We start from the raw sequence: 15,598 nt of genomic DNA, 5'->3' as shown, positions 1-15,598 counted from the left end.
AACTGACAAGAGTCTTTCCATGAAGGAAGCAAGAGGGATCAGCCATGCCCAGTGCTGCTGGTAAGTCACCTTACAGAATTAACTTAAGAGAATTAACCACCTAAGAGAATTAACCCTTGCATGTGGAGAGTCATTCTTGACCTTGATAAGAGGGGTTTTGGTAGAGTGGGAGGAAGGGAAGCATTATTAGAAAGGGTTTGATGGAAAATAGGATGAATGGGTGCAAAAAGGAAACTACTTGTTTATGGGGATAAAGATTTATGGAGAGTAAAGTGGGTTTCTGATGAAAAAATAAATTTTGGTGCTGCTGCACATGTATGCACCTTATCAGCTAACCTGCTGAACTGCAGGTTCATCCTCCTGAATTGCAGTACAGGCCCTTCACCTCTTACCTGGATAGATACTGACTGTGCTGGGAGTGGGACTCTGTGCAAGGCAGAGAGGTCGTGCCTCTGTCCGGTCAGCTTGTCTCTGCTATTTCACCAGGCAGCCTCTTGAACGAGAGATACCTGAGGGATCCCACTGACACACTTGCTTGTCTCCTATCTACTGGGCTCGTTTTACCTTCTTTCGTTATATGCAGAGGACTTGGGACCGCTGCAGAACATGCAGTGAGAGGCTGACTTCAGCTGTGGCCACTGCCTGCTGGCTGACCCCCATCAGGGCTTCTCTGATGTTCCTCTTTTTAGAGGAATTTCATGTCTGAGCTTGTTTGAACTGGTATTTTGGGAGGAAGACCTGGCTATTTTTAATGCTTTCTACAGGAACCAGCTATTTACTTTGTGTTCTCTAGTAACCAAAATAATGACTCTTTGGAAAGGGGAGAGAGAGAGAGAGAGAGAGAGAGAGAGTGTGTGTGTGTGTGTGTGTGTGTGTGAGAGAGAGAGAGAAAAGGGAAAGTTCCATCTTCCTGTGGGTTGGTTGCTTTCAGGTGATAGAGCTTAATAGGAGACAGTAGATTTATTTCCTGAGCAGCGACATGTTTACATGTAAAAGACTTATTAACAGAAGATCCTGTTTGTTTGAAATCAGTGTTGATTATCTTTTGATAGGAGGCCCTGGTAGCTTTGCCAAGGACACACAGGCTTCGGTGTAAGATGCTGTCCTGATGGGCTTGCTTCCAGACAGATGCACTTTGAGTCCGTTCTCAGTGGCTTGCTTCCCTTTTTGGGAGGGTTAACCCACACTGGCGGCAGATGCTTCAGCCAGGCTCTCCATCCTGGAGTGCTTTTGCCAGTCAGATTTCTAGTTCCGTGCTAGTGAGGAGGTGCAGTGTGGGTTAGGGGGCCAGGGTGCGATGGCAGCAAAGGCTCCACTAAGTCAGCCCGTTCCCGCTATGTCCCTCAGTGCAGGGCTTTGTACCTGAGGGCCCAGTGGGCTGTTGCTTTGGTGATAGGATTTGGAGGGTGAGGGAAAGAGTCTGAGCTGTGGTACAATGAACAGCAGTGGTAGGAAAGAGGCTGAGCTGCCTGCCCATCTCCTCAGTTGGCCTGTCAAAAAAAGGAGCCCGATGAGGACACAGGCAACCGAATTACATACAGCTCCCCGGAGCGTGCGTAGGCATTGATCAGTCAGACACAAACAGAATGTCCAAGAGGCAGCTGAGATCTTTTCATTTTGAAAATGCTTTAATAAGTGTTGACAACACTGTTTTGCAAAATGTAAAGGTACTATACAAATTCTTAATACAAAAAGAATAAATTAAAAGCAGATTTCTTTTTAATTCTGCAACTTTGTCTACAACATACATCTTTGTCATTGATTACAGATGAACAGAATCCAGTAAAATCATCTTACATGCTCTACAAGTCAGTTTCAGGAGCAACCTAATCCTTTCCTCCCCATTATTAAACTAGAGTCCGTTTTACACAACTTGTAATAAACTATTGACATGAATGTATATGTAAAACTTTACACCTAGTTAATTAAGCAGTAACTGGTCATTTGATAGCACCTGGATGGGGTTTGCTCTATGAAGAACTAAACTAATACTGAATGAAAACAAAGTGGAATTTGAACAGTTTCAACACTCACCTGCATATAAGAAAATTAAAAAACCCACCTGTCTCATAACAAAGTCTGATGTAGGTGTTTTCACCAGCCTTCTGACTAAACAGGCAGTTTCTTACACGTATCCAAAGAATCCAATAGGGACTTTATATCAGACCAGGGTTTCGTATTTCATCTTAGTTTGCTTTAAAGAAATAGGGAAATATAAAGAGCTTGCCAGTGCTTGTGTACAATAACTATATCACTTCCCACCACACTGATCATTAATCATGTCAGTCTCACAGGACCAACACTTTATGTACATCTTGTAGGAACATGAATGCAGCTCAACAGTAAAACCTGTTTTACTTAAACTCTGTCTTTGCTACCAGACTATAGGGATGTTTGTCTGAACTGTAATTCCACCTCCCTCCCCCACCTCCACTCCCTTCTGTCTCCTGAATCCCAAACCCACGTGTTGAGGGAGAATTTTTGTCTGTCATTCCTTATAACCCAGCTGGGCTAAAGATCGAGCTGACTTCCAACTTGATTTCAAACTAGTGTCCATGTGTATGCCCTGTAGCCATAGAAGCTCGTCACCTCTAGTTCCCTTTTGACCTTTAACTCTGGCACAGAGTTCAGTTTGGTTATTTGTGCATCTTCTTTAGGGAGAAAGAATCTGGCCTCATAGAGACTTGTCTCCAAATGGGAAGGGAAAAAACTTGCTGTTTGTAACTCTTGACTGTCAAAAGTAAGAGCAACACCGCTCCCCCCATGTCAATCCCCAGAATCCTTTAATAACATTATCATCAATTTTATTTACCCTGCAGGGTCTACCCCCAGAGTGTTCTGTGAATATTACTCCCTTCCGCAAGCTGGTATCACCAACGCAGCCAGGGAGCCAGGCCCTGAACCGTCCTGACTGGCCCCAGCCTGCTCCGTGCCCCAGAGGAGTCCCACAGTGCTTTCCAAGCTGCGGCGTGTGAAATACCGCGACTGTTGCATTTTTAACCACTGAGTAAGTATCCATTCCTCCCCTCCTGGTCTGGTAGAGTCTATTGTTATTCTTGGATTACATATACATTAAAAAAAAAAAAAAAAAAAAACCTTTTCTTTTTATGTTAAAGCTAGCTTCAGTTCTGCTTACCCACAAATCTACAGCCAACCCAGCTCCTGTCTGGCTGTCCACTGCCTTTCCAATAGGAAGAGTCATTATAAGTGAGAAAAAAATTAATCCCTCCCCCTGCCCCGCACCTCCCCCCCACTTGCGCCAGGTAAGCACAGCGTCCCGTCTCTATGGAGACCGTGTTTGTGCCATTTGAAACAAGCCAACTCAGAGTGTGCACTTGTTAGTATTAGAAAAGTATTTCGAGACCTTTGAAGAAACGGATGGCTTTCCAGTTGTGTATTGAGCATAGCTCAACACACATGTAAACGGGCAGCTCCCACACACCTGTTTTCTCTCTTCCTTTTTTGGTACCTGCAGACCAACGTGATATCCGGGCCCTCTGGGAGCTGATATATTTTTTCAACCCTGCTCTGCCTGCCAGCTAGTAGACAAGTGAGTACAGTCTTCCTATCTAAGGGCATAGTTGGGTTCTTGGAAGAAGTGACACATTGGTCACCGGGTGCGGAGAGACGTCGGATCTGAGCTCTGTCACACAAGTGCTAACAAACAGAAAATGGGCCATGACAGGTAAATACTTTAATGGATTGTAATGTGCTTTTTTCCCTTGGCTTCCCATAAAAAATCAAATGAAACACCTTGTGCGAAAAAATAGGATACATTTTTACTGGTTGTTTTAATGAGAGCGAACCACTTTTGGCAACCATCACCTTATGCTTCCTACAGATCCCCAGAGGAAAGCAGTTCTGTGTCTTGGACTGAACCCCCATGCAGACTGGGGCCGAGTGGACTCTCTCTTGCTCCCCACGGGGCTGTTCTTCGTGGCAAAGCTCGTGGAGATCCAAGTCAGCAATGCTAGCTGGGGGCTCTCCAACTTGCCCATCACATTGGGTGAGTTTTCAGGCTCTCAGTGGAGAGGGAGGTGAATGTTCAGGGAAGGGTTACAGAGTGGGACACGTCACAGATGGTCGACTTCCACGTGTGGGATGTGGTAGCAGTTGAGGATTTAAGAGATTTCATTGCAGAAGGAATGTCTTCCTCTTGGGCCCTCTTAATTTTTGTGTGTGTTTTTATTTTTTTTTTAATCTTTGGCAGCATAGAACTGATTGTGATCCTCGGATGCATCTCTGACGTGTTCAGCTTCCTGTTTCCGTTCTTCCCCTCCCCCAACGGCCACTCCTCCTAGGAAATACTTCAGCTGAATAGTCCCCTGAGGCAGCCTCTTCACAACATGCTTGGATGGCCTACAGGTGGGCCTCGGCTTCCCTAGTCTTTCTGGATCACCCTGTACTAAGTCCCTTCCCTGGTCTCTCCAGTGCCACTGGTCCACAGGAATCCATGCCAACCAGCTTCTCCGCCGGTTCCTGGCCTGGGGACTGTCACAGAGGGGTGGGGGGGCACCAAGATGCCATTGAGGACTGGTGCCTGGCTCTCTGGGCAAGAGAGCCAGGGGACACACAGTGGGACCGGAACCTTCCAGAATGTCTCCTCAGTCAGGTTTTTTGAGGGTGAGGTGTCGCGGAGACGGGAGAAAAAAAGTGCTGAGGGCTGAAGCTGGTGCAGGGAGACAGTGTGTCTGGGTAAGGCAAATGAGAGGCAGTGAGGTGATCTCAGAATGGCGGCGAGGCGGTCAGGTGGAGGCCGGCGGGCTCACACAAGGGTCCCGGGCTTGGCTTTTTCCTGCCCGTACCACTGGACATCAGCTAGTTCTGGATAGAGGGAAGAGTCCAGGAAACAGCTGTCACCGTAGCTCCTGCAGGGACCCAAGGAGAAGAGGAGACCGTTAGTGGGGAATGACACTTTGCAGCCTGCATTCAGAAGGACGTGTTCACAGGGCCTGCGACAGTGCTGTGTACAGCAGACTCTCAGGGACTGGAAACATCCTTGACCATCTGTGGAGGGAGAGGGAGCGAACATGCAGCAGTCCTCAGGCTCAGGTGCATGTGGGAGTCACCCGGGAACCTTCAAAACACTCCTGTCCAGCCCCGCTAGCTTAATTGGTCTGGGGTGTGTTTGTGTGTTAGGAGCTTTCAAAGCCCCCAGGTGACTCTCCGTGCAGCCAAGGCCTAGAACCTCTTGGGCTGGGGTCCTTAGGATTCTTTTCTTCTCGGAATAGTTGCTTGGTTTGTCCTCCTCAGACTCCAGGCCTACAAGCATAACTAAGTTTACTAGATTTTTATTCTGTCCTGGTAGCACATTTGAAGTGGCAGGTTTCTCTGTAGTGCAACTGCAGTGGTATTTTTGAATGGAGTCTTAAATGCTGTTTACTTGATAACATGTATTGTGTGATGATCAAAAAAGTGTTGAAAATATATAGGAAAGTGTATAGAAAGGCCATTAAAGATTTTCAGGTATGTGTCACGATGCAGGTTGGGTGGAGGTACGGTCATCCGTGGGTACCTGGAGGGGATTGGGTCCAGGAGCCCCCTGGATCCCAAAGTCCAAGGCTGCTTGAGCCCCTGATGTATGGACAGTGGCCCCTTCATATCTGCGGTTCCTGCTCAGCAGATATGGAGGGCTGGCTGGCTGTGTATTTACTGGAAAAAGTATCTGAGTGTAAGTGGACCTGTGCAGTTCACATCTGTGGTGTTCAAGGGTCAGCTGTAGTTCTTATGTATCAAGAGGCCATCACAGGGCTATGTCAAAGCCCAAAACCATGACTCAGAATCATTCCTTGGAAAATCAGTCCCTCTGCACTCATCCTGAGCCAGCTCTTACAGGGCAAGATGAAGATCGCACCTCATCATCTCAATGAATATAGGCCTGAATTTGCCCAGGAGGCTCCCAGAGGCTGGCTCAGAAAGGCAACCCTGGCACTTGAGGAGAGGGTTCCTGCCTTCCTCTCCTGTCCTGCTCCGCAGCCCCTGATGTGGGGACGGCTGACCCCCGTGCCTTGTGCGGAAGCAGCCGTAGGCAGGATGGCCTGGATCACCTCTTGTGCTTTCCCTTTGTGCTGAGCTTCTACTTCTAGTAACTCCAGAGAGTTCACTTGTGCTGATTCCAAACCCGCAGGCCTCTAACCTCAGCCTTCGGTTTTGAGTAACATTCCTGTGAGTGACACTGGTCGGGGCCTCTCGGTTAGTAGGTCTGGGTGGTGTTCAGGCTGGATTTTTGAGTTTGACCTCCCAGAGCACATGCTGCTGGGGGTAGAAACACCTGTCTGGCAACAGCATGAATGTCAGAAGGGGATCTCTCCCCTGGCCCGCGGCTGACCCTTTCCATGCCCAGTGCTGGGGCAGGAGGAGATGCAGGCAACAGAGGGTTTACACATTCCTTGGAATGTGTAAGAGCACCTTACACACAATGTCGCGTCCCAGCTTATGACTGAGAATAAGCCATTATCACCATCTTCCTGTTTGATTTGCTGTCATTTTTCTAGGAACAAGTGGATGAAGGCATTCTGGATTTTGTGAAGGTTTCTCATCTGGCTTTTTTTAAAAACCCATCAATACGGCAAGACCCAAGGCCTCTGGGAGCATTCTGTGGCCTTTAAAGAGAGTCCTGTGCCTGGATCCCCTGAAATGTATGCTGGGGTTAATATGCTGAAAGGTGGCTTCAGAAGCAAAGTGACACCAAGGTCCTCAATTCTGGAACTGGCCATCATCACTGTCTTCAGGTGATAAGTGGCTGACTCCATCACACCCACCCTGTACACTCTCCTCCTGACACAGCTGACCTTACCGTTGTGCCTGAGAGACTTTCTATGGCAGAAGGTGGTTGGACCCCACGTGGACATATGCTGTTTACTCGGGGCATGGGCGAGTGCTCTCTCTCTGTGTTGATCTGGTGCCCTCCACCAGTGTGTCCCCCCTACCCTCACTGAGGGGAGCCAAGTGGCCCAGGGGTACCAGTGGAGTCCTCTAACCCCAGTCACTGGTCAGAGATGGGCAAGTGACTGAGTGTGGACAAGTGGCTTTCTCAGTACAAGGCTGACCACTTCCTCCTGAAGAGGTGACCACCAGGGGCAGGAAGGAAAGGCAGAGATGAAAAGAGAACCAGCAAGCTCCTTGTTTGCCCTCAGCCACGAGGCATGTGCTATCATGCCAAACCCTCTAGCCTATAAAAGAACATGCATACGTGCTAAGTTGGTTACCGTGCCCTCCCCTCCAGGGATCTTCCTGACCCAGGGATCGAACCCAGGTCTCTTACATCTCCTGTGCTGGCAGGTGGGTTCCTTACCACTAGCACCACCTGGGGAGCCCTTATAAAAGAACAGTTGGGTCCAAGTCATGTTTCTGGAAGCTGGAATAAATTAAGGTTAGCTGCTCAGTTGTGGAGAAGATACTTAAGGTTTTTCATTCACCTAAGCTCCCCATACCCCTGCTTCTCTTTTTTTCCTTCTGATAAGAATTACCTCCCTGAAGTTTCTAAGAGCTAGCCTGGGTTAGAGTTCCTGGAGGAGATCAGGTGAAACATTGCCATCTCAAAGGCACTGGAAAAGAATGGGAGTTCCTCCAAGAAGGACTTTCCTTTCCTAAATCCAGGTCTTTTACAGTGTCTGCACCTCCCCCCTTTTGAGATGAAGAGGGGTTGCCTAGGGATTGATAAAAGGTTTGTTGAGCTTTGAATGGCTTCTAGAGCTGTATTTCTGTTCTTGTAGAGACTAGGTTTGTAAGACAGGACTGTTTCTAATTCCACAAGGAATTGGTTGCAACTTGAATGAATGAAGCCAACAGGATTTTTACTCGGTTGAATTTTTTTTTTTAACAGCGGTGACAGCCTTGGGATCCCAAGAGGACTTCAGAGTCCAAGATTCCTCTGTTTTGGGTTCTCTCCAACTTTATTCTGGATTTGGACAAAGACAGATTGTCGTCCTGGTGAGTACTTGTTTAGTTTCTGAATTAGAGTGCACTTGGTTTACATTTAAACATGTAGTTTTTCTGAGAGAAAAATTAAAACAAAAATTGGAGGGCATGGATGGGTCAAGCACCTGATGAGAGACAACCATCTCCAGAGCCCAGGCTCCCAGGTAGGAAAATGTGGTCATGGCCCAGAAGGGGCACAAGGTCACTGGCCACCTGCAAGAAAATTGAGTGTATTGAGGAAGCCCTGGTCGGGGGTCTTGACATACAGGGCACCCAGCCATCTACCAGGAAAAGGAAGTATCCTGTGAGAGACAGACTGTCAGACCCGAGTCCTGGCCCTCAGTTTACCCCTGAGGCTGTCGAGGATTTTCTCTGCTCTAGGAAAAACTCCACAAATGGATCCCAGTCACCTAAATGTTTTAGGAGTGCCTCCCCCCACCACCTTAGGAACTACCCCCAGCAGTTTTATGTTAAAAAACATTGTGGTCTCTCCACTTGCACATGGACTGCTCTTACTGAAGATAAACTAGAATAAGGGTGGTCACCAGGAAGAATGTTCTCGTTACACAAGATTGTTCATTTCAGAAGTCCACATCAAACAAGTGGAGTGGGATGCCTAGTTTAGTTGGTATGATAAAGCTTGCAAAAAGCTTCAAAATTCCCAAATAGCTTCACTGAAACTCACTGCAAAAGGCTAATAAAAAACTTAAAAGACACAAGAGATACAAGAGATAAAGTAAGAGTAAAACTTTAACTCCTCCTGCTCCCCTCTGTCCTCCTGGATTCATTTCGCTTGTCCTCCATCTGCATTCTCTCTCCACTCTGAAAGAGGCTGCAAGATTGTAACAAAAGCCTGTCAAGTTAGTGCTTGTACAGACACCCCTAAATCTATCCCCACCCCCTGGGGAACCACCCCACCCCCACACCCTGGGCTCTCCCAGGGTTGATGGGACTTACTTAATGGGATTCTCCTGTAACTGCTTCCAGTTACTCCCTTCCAAAGCCAAGGGGAAACTAATAATAAAATTAATGGAAAACCTTGCTGAATCTCAGTAGCTAGTGAAGCTACACTCTAAACCCCACTTGTTCCAGAGCCTGCAAATGGGATCGTGGTCAATCCGGCAGACAACAGCCAGAGTGAGCATCCTGACCACAGTCAGTTCTCCTGAATCTGCCTGCCATGGCCAGCTGAGAGAGAAAGGTAAACTTTCACATCCCTCCCTTTCCAAATCCAGACACACTGATTGATCTTTTCTCTCTCAGGGACCATTCAAGTTGGGCGAATACCACAGAAATATAAATTGCACCCGTCTGTAGCTGAGGTCCTGCCTGATGGGTGCCAGCCCTTAGGGGGAACTGAGTCTTCCATTTTGGTTATGGGAGTGGCTCTGGATCTGGGAGGGTGGAATCCTTGGCACCCTCTTTGGGAATGCCTCTTGCGTCCATGAGATCTTTCAGTATGGCCAGGAATATTTATTGTTTGTCCTCCTGACAAGATATTTAAAAGGTTGTTTAAATGGCTCTATGGTCAGAAGTTGGCCATACTGGAAGCTGATATTCAGAGCCTATTGGGGATAAAGTTCCTAAGTCAAAATGGAACTGTGTACCCAGAGGGAAAGAAAAACATTGCAAAGACAAAGCTCTAAATCTGGAGCATAGGAATCTTTTGAATTCCATCATAGTCAATCTTCATGATCTAAAGAAGCAAACAGAAGATGATATAGTTGGAGGCATGGGACAGCCTGTGATGTCATTCACATTGCAACCTGTCCTTTGTCTTATAAACCTAGTCTTTACAAAAATAGAAATGCAGGTTTAGAAGCAAATCAAAGGCCACCTATTCTTTTTATCAATCTCCAAACATACTCTTTTCACTTCAGAATGCTTGCAGACATTGTAAAAGATCTGAATTTAAGAAAGAAAAGTCCTTGAAGGAACTCCCATTTTGAGCAGGTAAGTTTAACTTACTCCAATGTCCAGAAACAGGATTTGGATAAAACAATTCTTCTATAAACTAGCAAGTTCTGCTTTACTGTACCTGTCTCAAGGCTAAAATTTTAAAACCAAAGCTTTCCGACCTCTGCATCCATCTGTATGTTTGTGTATGTACATGGTAGGTTTGTAATGTGTTTCTGCCTCTGACGGGTACTGTATAATCAGTTTGTAAAAAATGCATCTAATTGGCTTAAAGAAAAATGATTATCAAATTAAGTATTCTAAAACTCAGAAATACAGAAACTTAACCCAAATATTTTTCAAATTCACATCATCTGGGATAAATCAAGAGCTATCTTATGTTTGTTGGTTTGATCAAAGTAGGTGTGTTAAATATTGATATAATGCAGACATAATTTGATTCTACCTGTGTTTACTAGTCAAATAAGTTCATGTTATCTTGGTTACAAAATGTGTCCATAAAAAGATAAGACATTGGCTAGCTGTTTAATGGATAGAGAAAATTTCTAATTAAATTGTTAACAACGAATAAACAAACGGACAAATACGTATTGGTCATGAGCTGTATGTTTTTCTCTGGGTAGAAGCATTTTCCTGTTGATAAGCAGCTGCCTCTGTTGTAGCAAAGAAATGACTTGAAAACATCCTCCCTGTATGGGGCAGGCCCATCATTTCTGCACAGTGACTGAGACTCACTTCACTGGCACAGCCTGAGAACTCCACAGAGTCCCTGCTTCTGCTGTACAGGCTGCCTTCAGGACAGGACAGAGGACTAGTGACATCACTAAAACCCAGTGAGGAGGTGACCAAGGTGCTGTCCCTGGGCCTTCTGAATCTAAGGGCCCCTGCCTTCGAAAAACAGATGCTTACTCCCTCTGCCTCATTCTCCGCACTCTGACCCTCACATTACCCAGCAGAACCTATCAAAGAATTGCTGGTCATCTATTGTCAGTTCCTCCTTAGATTGAAGAAACTTACGCTGAACAAGATTACAACCTGCCACTGATACCACTCGTCCACTACTTCCTGGGGCATATGTCCACTGAAAAAGACACCAGCTGAAGGACTCCTGCTCCCCTCCTGGGAAATGACCTTTTCTGGTACTGCTCACCAGTCCCTGCACAGCTAAGCTTGAAAACCTCTGTCCCACCTGCAAGGAGTCACAGGATCTGACTGGACAGCAGAGCCATCTGCGAGCTCAGCCTCAGGCTTTCCTGGCAGCAGAAGCAGATGACGTGGACAGCGGTCCCCAGATGCCGGGCCAGGCCTGGGTAACCTGATTTCTACCACTGTTCTCCTTTACTATGAAATTCATGGCGGGGGGCGAGGGGGTTATTAACACATTATTGACCAGAGACATATCAATACACTTTTAGAGGGTGACACAATTAATATCACCGTGAGAAACTGTTAGAGCTTAAAATTGATCAAGGGTTCATTATACAACTTGTGATCGTCGTGATCACATTTTGCTCCATTAGGTTTCTGTTCCAACCTTGTGTATAAGTGTGACATTTTTAAAAATGACACATTGCAAAATTTTGAGTGAAGAATTTCATAGAATTCAGTGAACAATTTTATGCAGGTATTTCCTCTGATTGTCCAAGTGACATATATACTAGTGTCATGGAAGATGGTAGTTCTTCAGAATATAGTTCTGATTCAGACATTTAATTAGACCAACAAGGAGACAAAAAAACCTGAGTGATTGATTCTGATAAAGAAAGTGAACGTGAAACTCACGGTGCTGGAGAATGCTCCTTTGTTTCTATAGAAGAGTGGATGGAAGGCAACACTGCATGAAAATTAGAAGACTTTACAGGTGTGTCAGATGTAATAACCCATAAAGTGTTAGTGACACAACAGTTTTTGGCCAGCCAGATCACCAGCCACAAGCATTCGTTTCTACAAAACTCCCCTGGTCAATAATGAGTTAACCAGACTCCTCCACTTACCCGTTTTCTCTTCTGTTTGCCTGCTTCTGTTGCTCCCTGATCAGGAGGATAACGCCTTGCCTGTGTCTCCCAGGTGACTGACTGTCCAGGGAAGAGACCTTTCAGACTCTGGATCTGCCATTTAAAACTCCAATCTGTCCATGATGTTGGCAACTTCCTGGTCTGCCTGTAACCTGATTTTTCCCTATCCTTAGTGTGATCATACACACCGATGTCAACTACAAAGTTAAAACTTTTGCAGCCAAGCTTCCCGGTGCCTCTTTTTACCTTTCTCTGATTAGAACTCAACTTGCCCAAGTTGACACACACATCTTGTCAACTGTAGTACCGTTGTACCCCATTTCCTTATGGTTATCTTAAATCAGACTTCAAAGGATCTGTCTCTTACCTTATGAAAGATGTTATACTTATTAGTTTTATTGTTTAGGTACATAGGACACATTGTCAACTAACTGATGATAAACGTTTTTGGGTTATTTGTATGGATGCATGTTATTAATATAATTAAGTACTCTAGAAATTGTGTGAAATTTCTAGAAATCTATCTTGGTATAATGTTATCGATCATAATTCTGGTTATCTTAAAATGTTGTCTATCACATATCTGGAGAAGAACATCTGTAAGGACACATGCACCCCAATGTTCACTGTAACACTGTTTATAATAGCCAAGACAAGGAAGCACCCTAAATGTCTGTCAACAGGGGAATGGATAAAGATGTGGTACATAGACACAATGGGCTATTACTCTGCCATTAAAAAGAAGGAAATAATGCCATTTGCAGCAACATGGATGGACCTAGAGATTGTCACACTGAGTGAAGTTAGCCAGACAGAGAAGGAGAAATATCCTATGACATCCCTTATGTGTGGAATCTAAAATCAAATGGTAACAAAGAACTTACTTAGAAAACAGAACTTACTTAGAAACAGACTCACAGACTCAGAGAATGACCTTATGGTCGCCAGCGGGGTGGGATAGATAGATAGGGAGTTTGGGATGGACACGTACACACTGTCCATCAGTGTGGACATGTACACAACATCCATCACACAATGGATGACCAACAAGGACCTACTCTATTGCACAGGGAACTCTGCTCAATGTTACGTGGCAGCCTGGATGGGAGGGGTTTGGGGGAAAATGGTATATGTAGTATATGTATGGCTGAGTCCCTTTGCTGTCCACCTGAAACTATCACAACATTGTTAATTGGCTATACTCCAGTATAAGATAAAAAGTTTTAAAAAATGTTGGGTATCACAAAAATAACATTTCCTCGTCAATTGCATCATAATGAACTCTCATCAGATCTTTACCACTGAGCATTTTTAAGTTATTATTTACAGACAGATCTTTTACCCTAATGCTTTTGCAGAAGTGAGATTCATGGAAAGTAACCTACCATGAGCTCTTGATGGCCACATGGCTGCCCAATCATAAGGCATCAAACCTTGGGTAGAGACGTCACAACAGATGAAGGCTCCACCTGCCTTCTCGTCCCTCCCTCCCTGCACAAAAGCTGGCAATCTCAAACCAAACTGACTAGGGAAAGAAGTGGCTACCACAGAGGTAAGACTGCTTCCTCCCAAAATGTCAGATCAAGGACATTTCTTTCCATTCCTCCTTCACTCTCTGACCATCCTTTTCCTAACTGTTACCCTGTGAAGGTTTTTTTATGATTCTTCTGTCCATCCTTCTGCTTTGGAGAGAGAATGCCATTGTCCCCACATTTCAGACCACTGCAAAGGGGGACAAATCCAAACCTCCAGACAACTGTTTGAATGATTAACACTATGATGCTGGTGACCACGTACTTGTGCCCATCACAGCTCCTCCCTGATTTCCAGGGCCTTGGTTTCTCTGGAGAAGCTCAGCCAGCCCCCATCTCTATGATGCTGGTGACCACGTACTTGTGCCCATCACAGCTCCTCCTTGATTTCCAGGGCCTTGGTTTCTCTGGAGAAGCTCAGCCAGCCCCCATCTCTAGTGTGTCCCGCTTCTTAGCCCTGGGGTCTGCTTTCCTGTCTCTGGTTATCAACCCAGGGAACCTTGCATCCAGGCTGTGGACAGAGAAAGGGACACAGGCGAGGGAGACGAGAATAAAGCCACCTGTGCTGTCTACAGACCCTTCCCTTTTACTGGCTTCCAGGGCTTCACCTTCCAAGTCCCGAGCCACAGACTCAACACGAATTCCCAGACAGGAGTCACATATTTCAAAATTTGCTTTCTTTGGCAGATCCCTCATCCCCTGGCCAAGAGCTGATGCAAAGGAGGCCACAATCAGCAATCTCTCCTTACCTCCTGAAGATACTGCAGACCCTGCTGGTAAAGCAACAGCTGCCCAATAAAAAATCTAGACTGACCAGAGTTGTTCCTGATGAGACAAGCCTCTGACAGCCTCTAGTCGAGCAAGGAGGTGTCTGTGCTGTGACCCACACCCCTGTACCTGGATCGACACTTCGGGGGAAGGGGAGACTCAGCCACAGAAGACTACTGAACAAGCCCAGCACTTTCTTAGGCCAGCAGCCCAACCAACCCAGTCGTTCTCTGGGGGTCATTCTGGTTACAAGAGTAGTCACCGTAGGGTGCTGTGTTCTCTCAAAAGCTTTAAATACAGCTTTGCAGCCACAGGCAACCAAGCACATGCTCTCCCTCGAACAGAACATTAGAAAAGGAACAGAATGACTGACTGAAAGAATGTGAACCCAATGTCATGACCTGTGAAGACCACACAGAGATTCAGCAAAAAGCCGGTAAGAACCCCAGAGCCATAGCTGGGGGTAGCCCTACTGCCTTACATTTGGATCATTTGGATGAAAAGGGGAGAACTGTTAAAAACAACAGACCCGAAATGCAGCTGTAAAGGCTAAGCTCCACGTCATCACACCGAGACTTGAGTTTACAGTTTCAGCTCCCCCAGGAATGGAATCCCCCAATCCACATGATGAGGATGTCACCTGCCAGACGCCTGCTGTCCCTGCCTGCCTCTTCACCTGGTGTAACTGCCTGTGCTTGCCTACACGTCTCTGCCTTTTGTGCAGCATCTCGGAGCTCCTTGCTTTCTGCTGGACTGGAAGCTCCTTGATTCACAAATCACTGAAATAAAGCCAGTAGGGTCTTTCAAATTTACTCAGTTGAATTCTGTTCTTTAATAGCACCTTGCTCGCAAAGGCTAAGCCCGTTTTCCGAATTCCGCCATCTGTCAGCTCAGGGCATCTGCAGCAAAAGTTCTTTGTCTCTCCTTCTGTTGAGGATTTGCCCCACCCTATTTTTCAGACTGAGCTCTAGCTCTTTCTCTACAGCAAGAAGGCACTCTGTTGTTCCCCAACACACCCCTGCTTGTTTCTACATCTGTGCTTTCGCCCTTGGAAGGGCGTTCCTCAGCCTCTGCCTGTCAAAGCCCCTGCTCCCACTCTGGGCCTTTGAAGCCAAGTTCACACAGCATCTCTAGAAACCAGAAGGGATTCCTCTCTCCATGTCTCAGAGTTTTGAATACATAAGTGCTACAAGAGTTAGCACTGCCATCTTTTGATTGAGTAAACTTACCATTCAGAAGTGGTTTTGAAAGAAGCTGTATCATTATCTTCTTAGTTAACCCTTGAAATGCTATTAATTTCAATACTTTGTCACCCTTTAAGAATAGGAACCAGACCAAGTGTTCACATTTTTATGCCCACTGAAGCAGGGCTGTGCAAATTCCAACATGCACGTGATTCACCCAGGGGTCCTGTTAAAATGCAGATTTGAATTCTGTAGGTCCAAG

The 15,598-nt window shown here is 46.0% G+C and overlaps 1 protein-coding gene and 1 long non-coding RNA gene across 4 annotated transcripts in view; one reads left to right on the top strand and one right to left on the bottom strand.

Annotated features, from left to right (window-relative positions):
* The first annotated feature begins 3,921 nt into the window (after positions 1-3,921).
* LOC120869281 lies at positions 3,922-14,964 on the top strand. The gene is made up of 8 exons (XR_005722508.1): positions 3,922-4,006; positions 6,495-6,731; positions 7,826-7,932; positions 9,013-9,121; positions 9,801-9,873; positions 10,500-11,698; positions 13,211-13,404; positions 14,072-14,964. It is a non-coding gene; the product is annotated as an uncharacterized LOC120869281 (long non-coding RNA).
* The window catches only part of FRMD4A (FERM domain containing 4A), a 366,806-nt gene continuing 355,382 nt past the window's right edge, over positions 4,175-15,598 (bottom strand). For all 3 annotated transcript variants that reach the window (XM_040248505.1, XM_040248508.1, XM_040248507.1), the window contains exon 23: positions 4,175-4,868. In XM_040248505.1, the coding sequence (XP_040104439.1) occupies positions 4,766-4,868 (103 nt within the window). In that variant the 3' untranslated portion in view covers positions 4,175-4,765. The remainder of the gene's footprint in view (positions 4,869-15,598) is intronic.

This window comes from Oryx dammah, unplaced genomic scaffold (genome assembly GCF_014754425.2).
Source record: "Oryx dammah isolate SB20612 unplaced genomic scaffold, SCBI_Odam_1.1 HiC_scaffold_10, whole genome shotgun sequence".
NCBI classification, from domain to species: Eukaryota; Metazoa; Chordata; class Mammalia; order Artiodactyla; family Bovidae; genus Oryx; species Oryx dammah.
The sequence above is the reverse complement of the archived record's forward strand: the minus strand, read 5'-3'. Positions and strand labels throughout refer to the sequence as shown.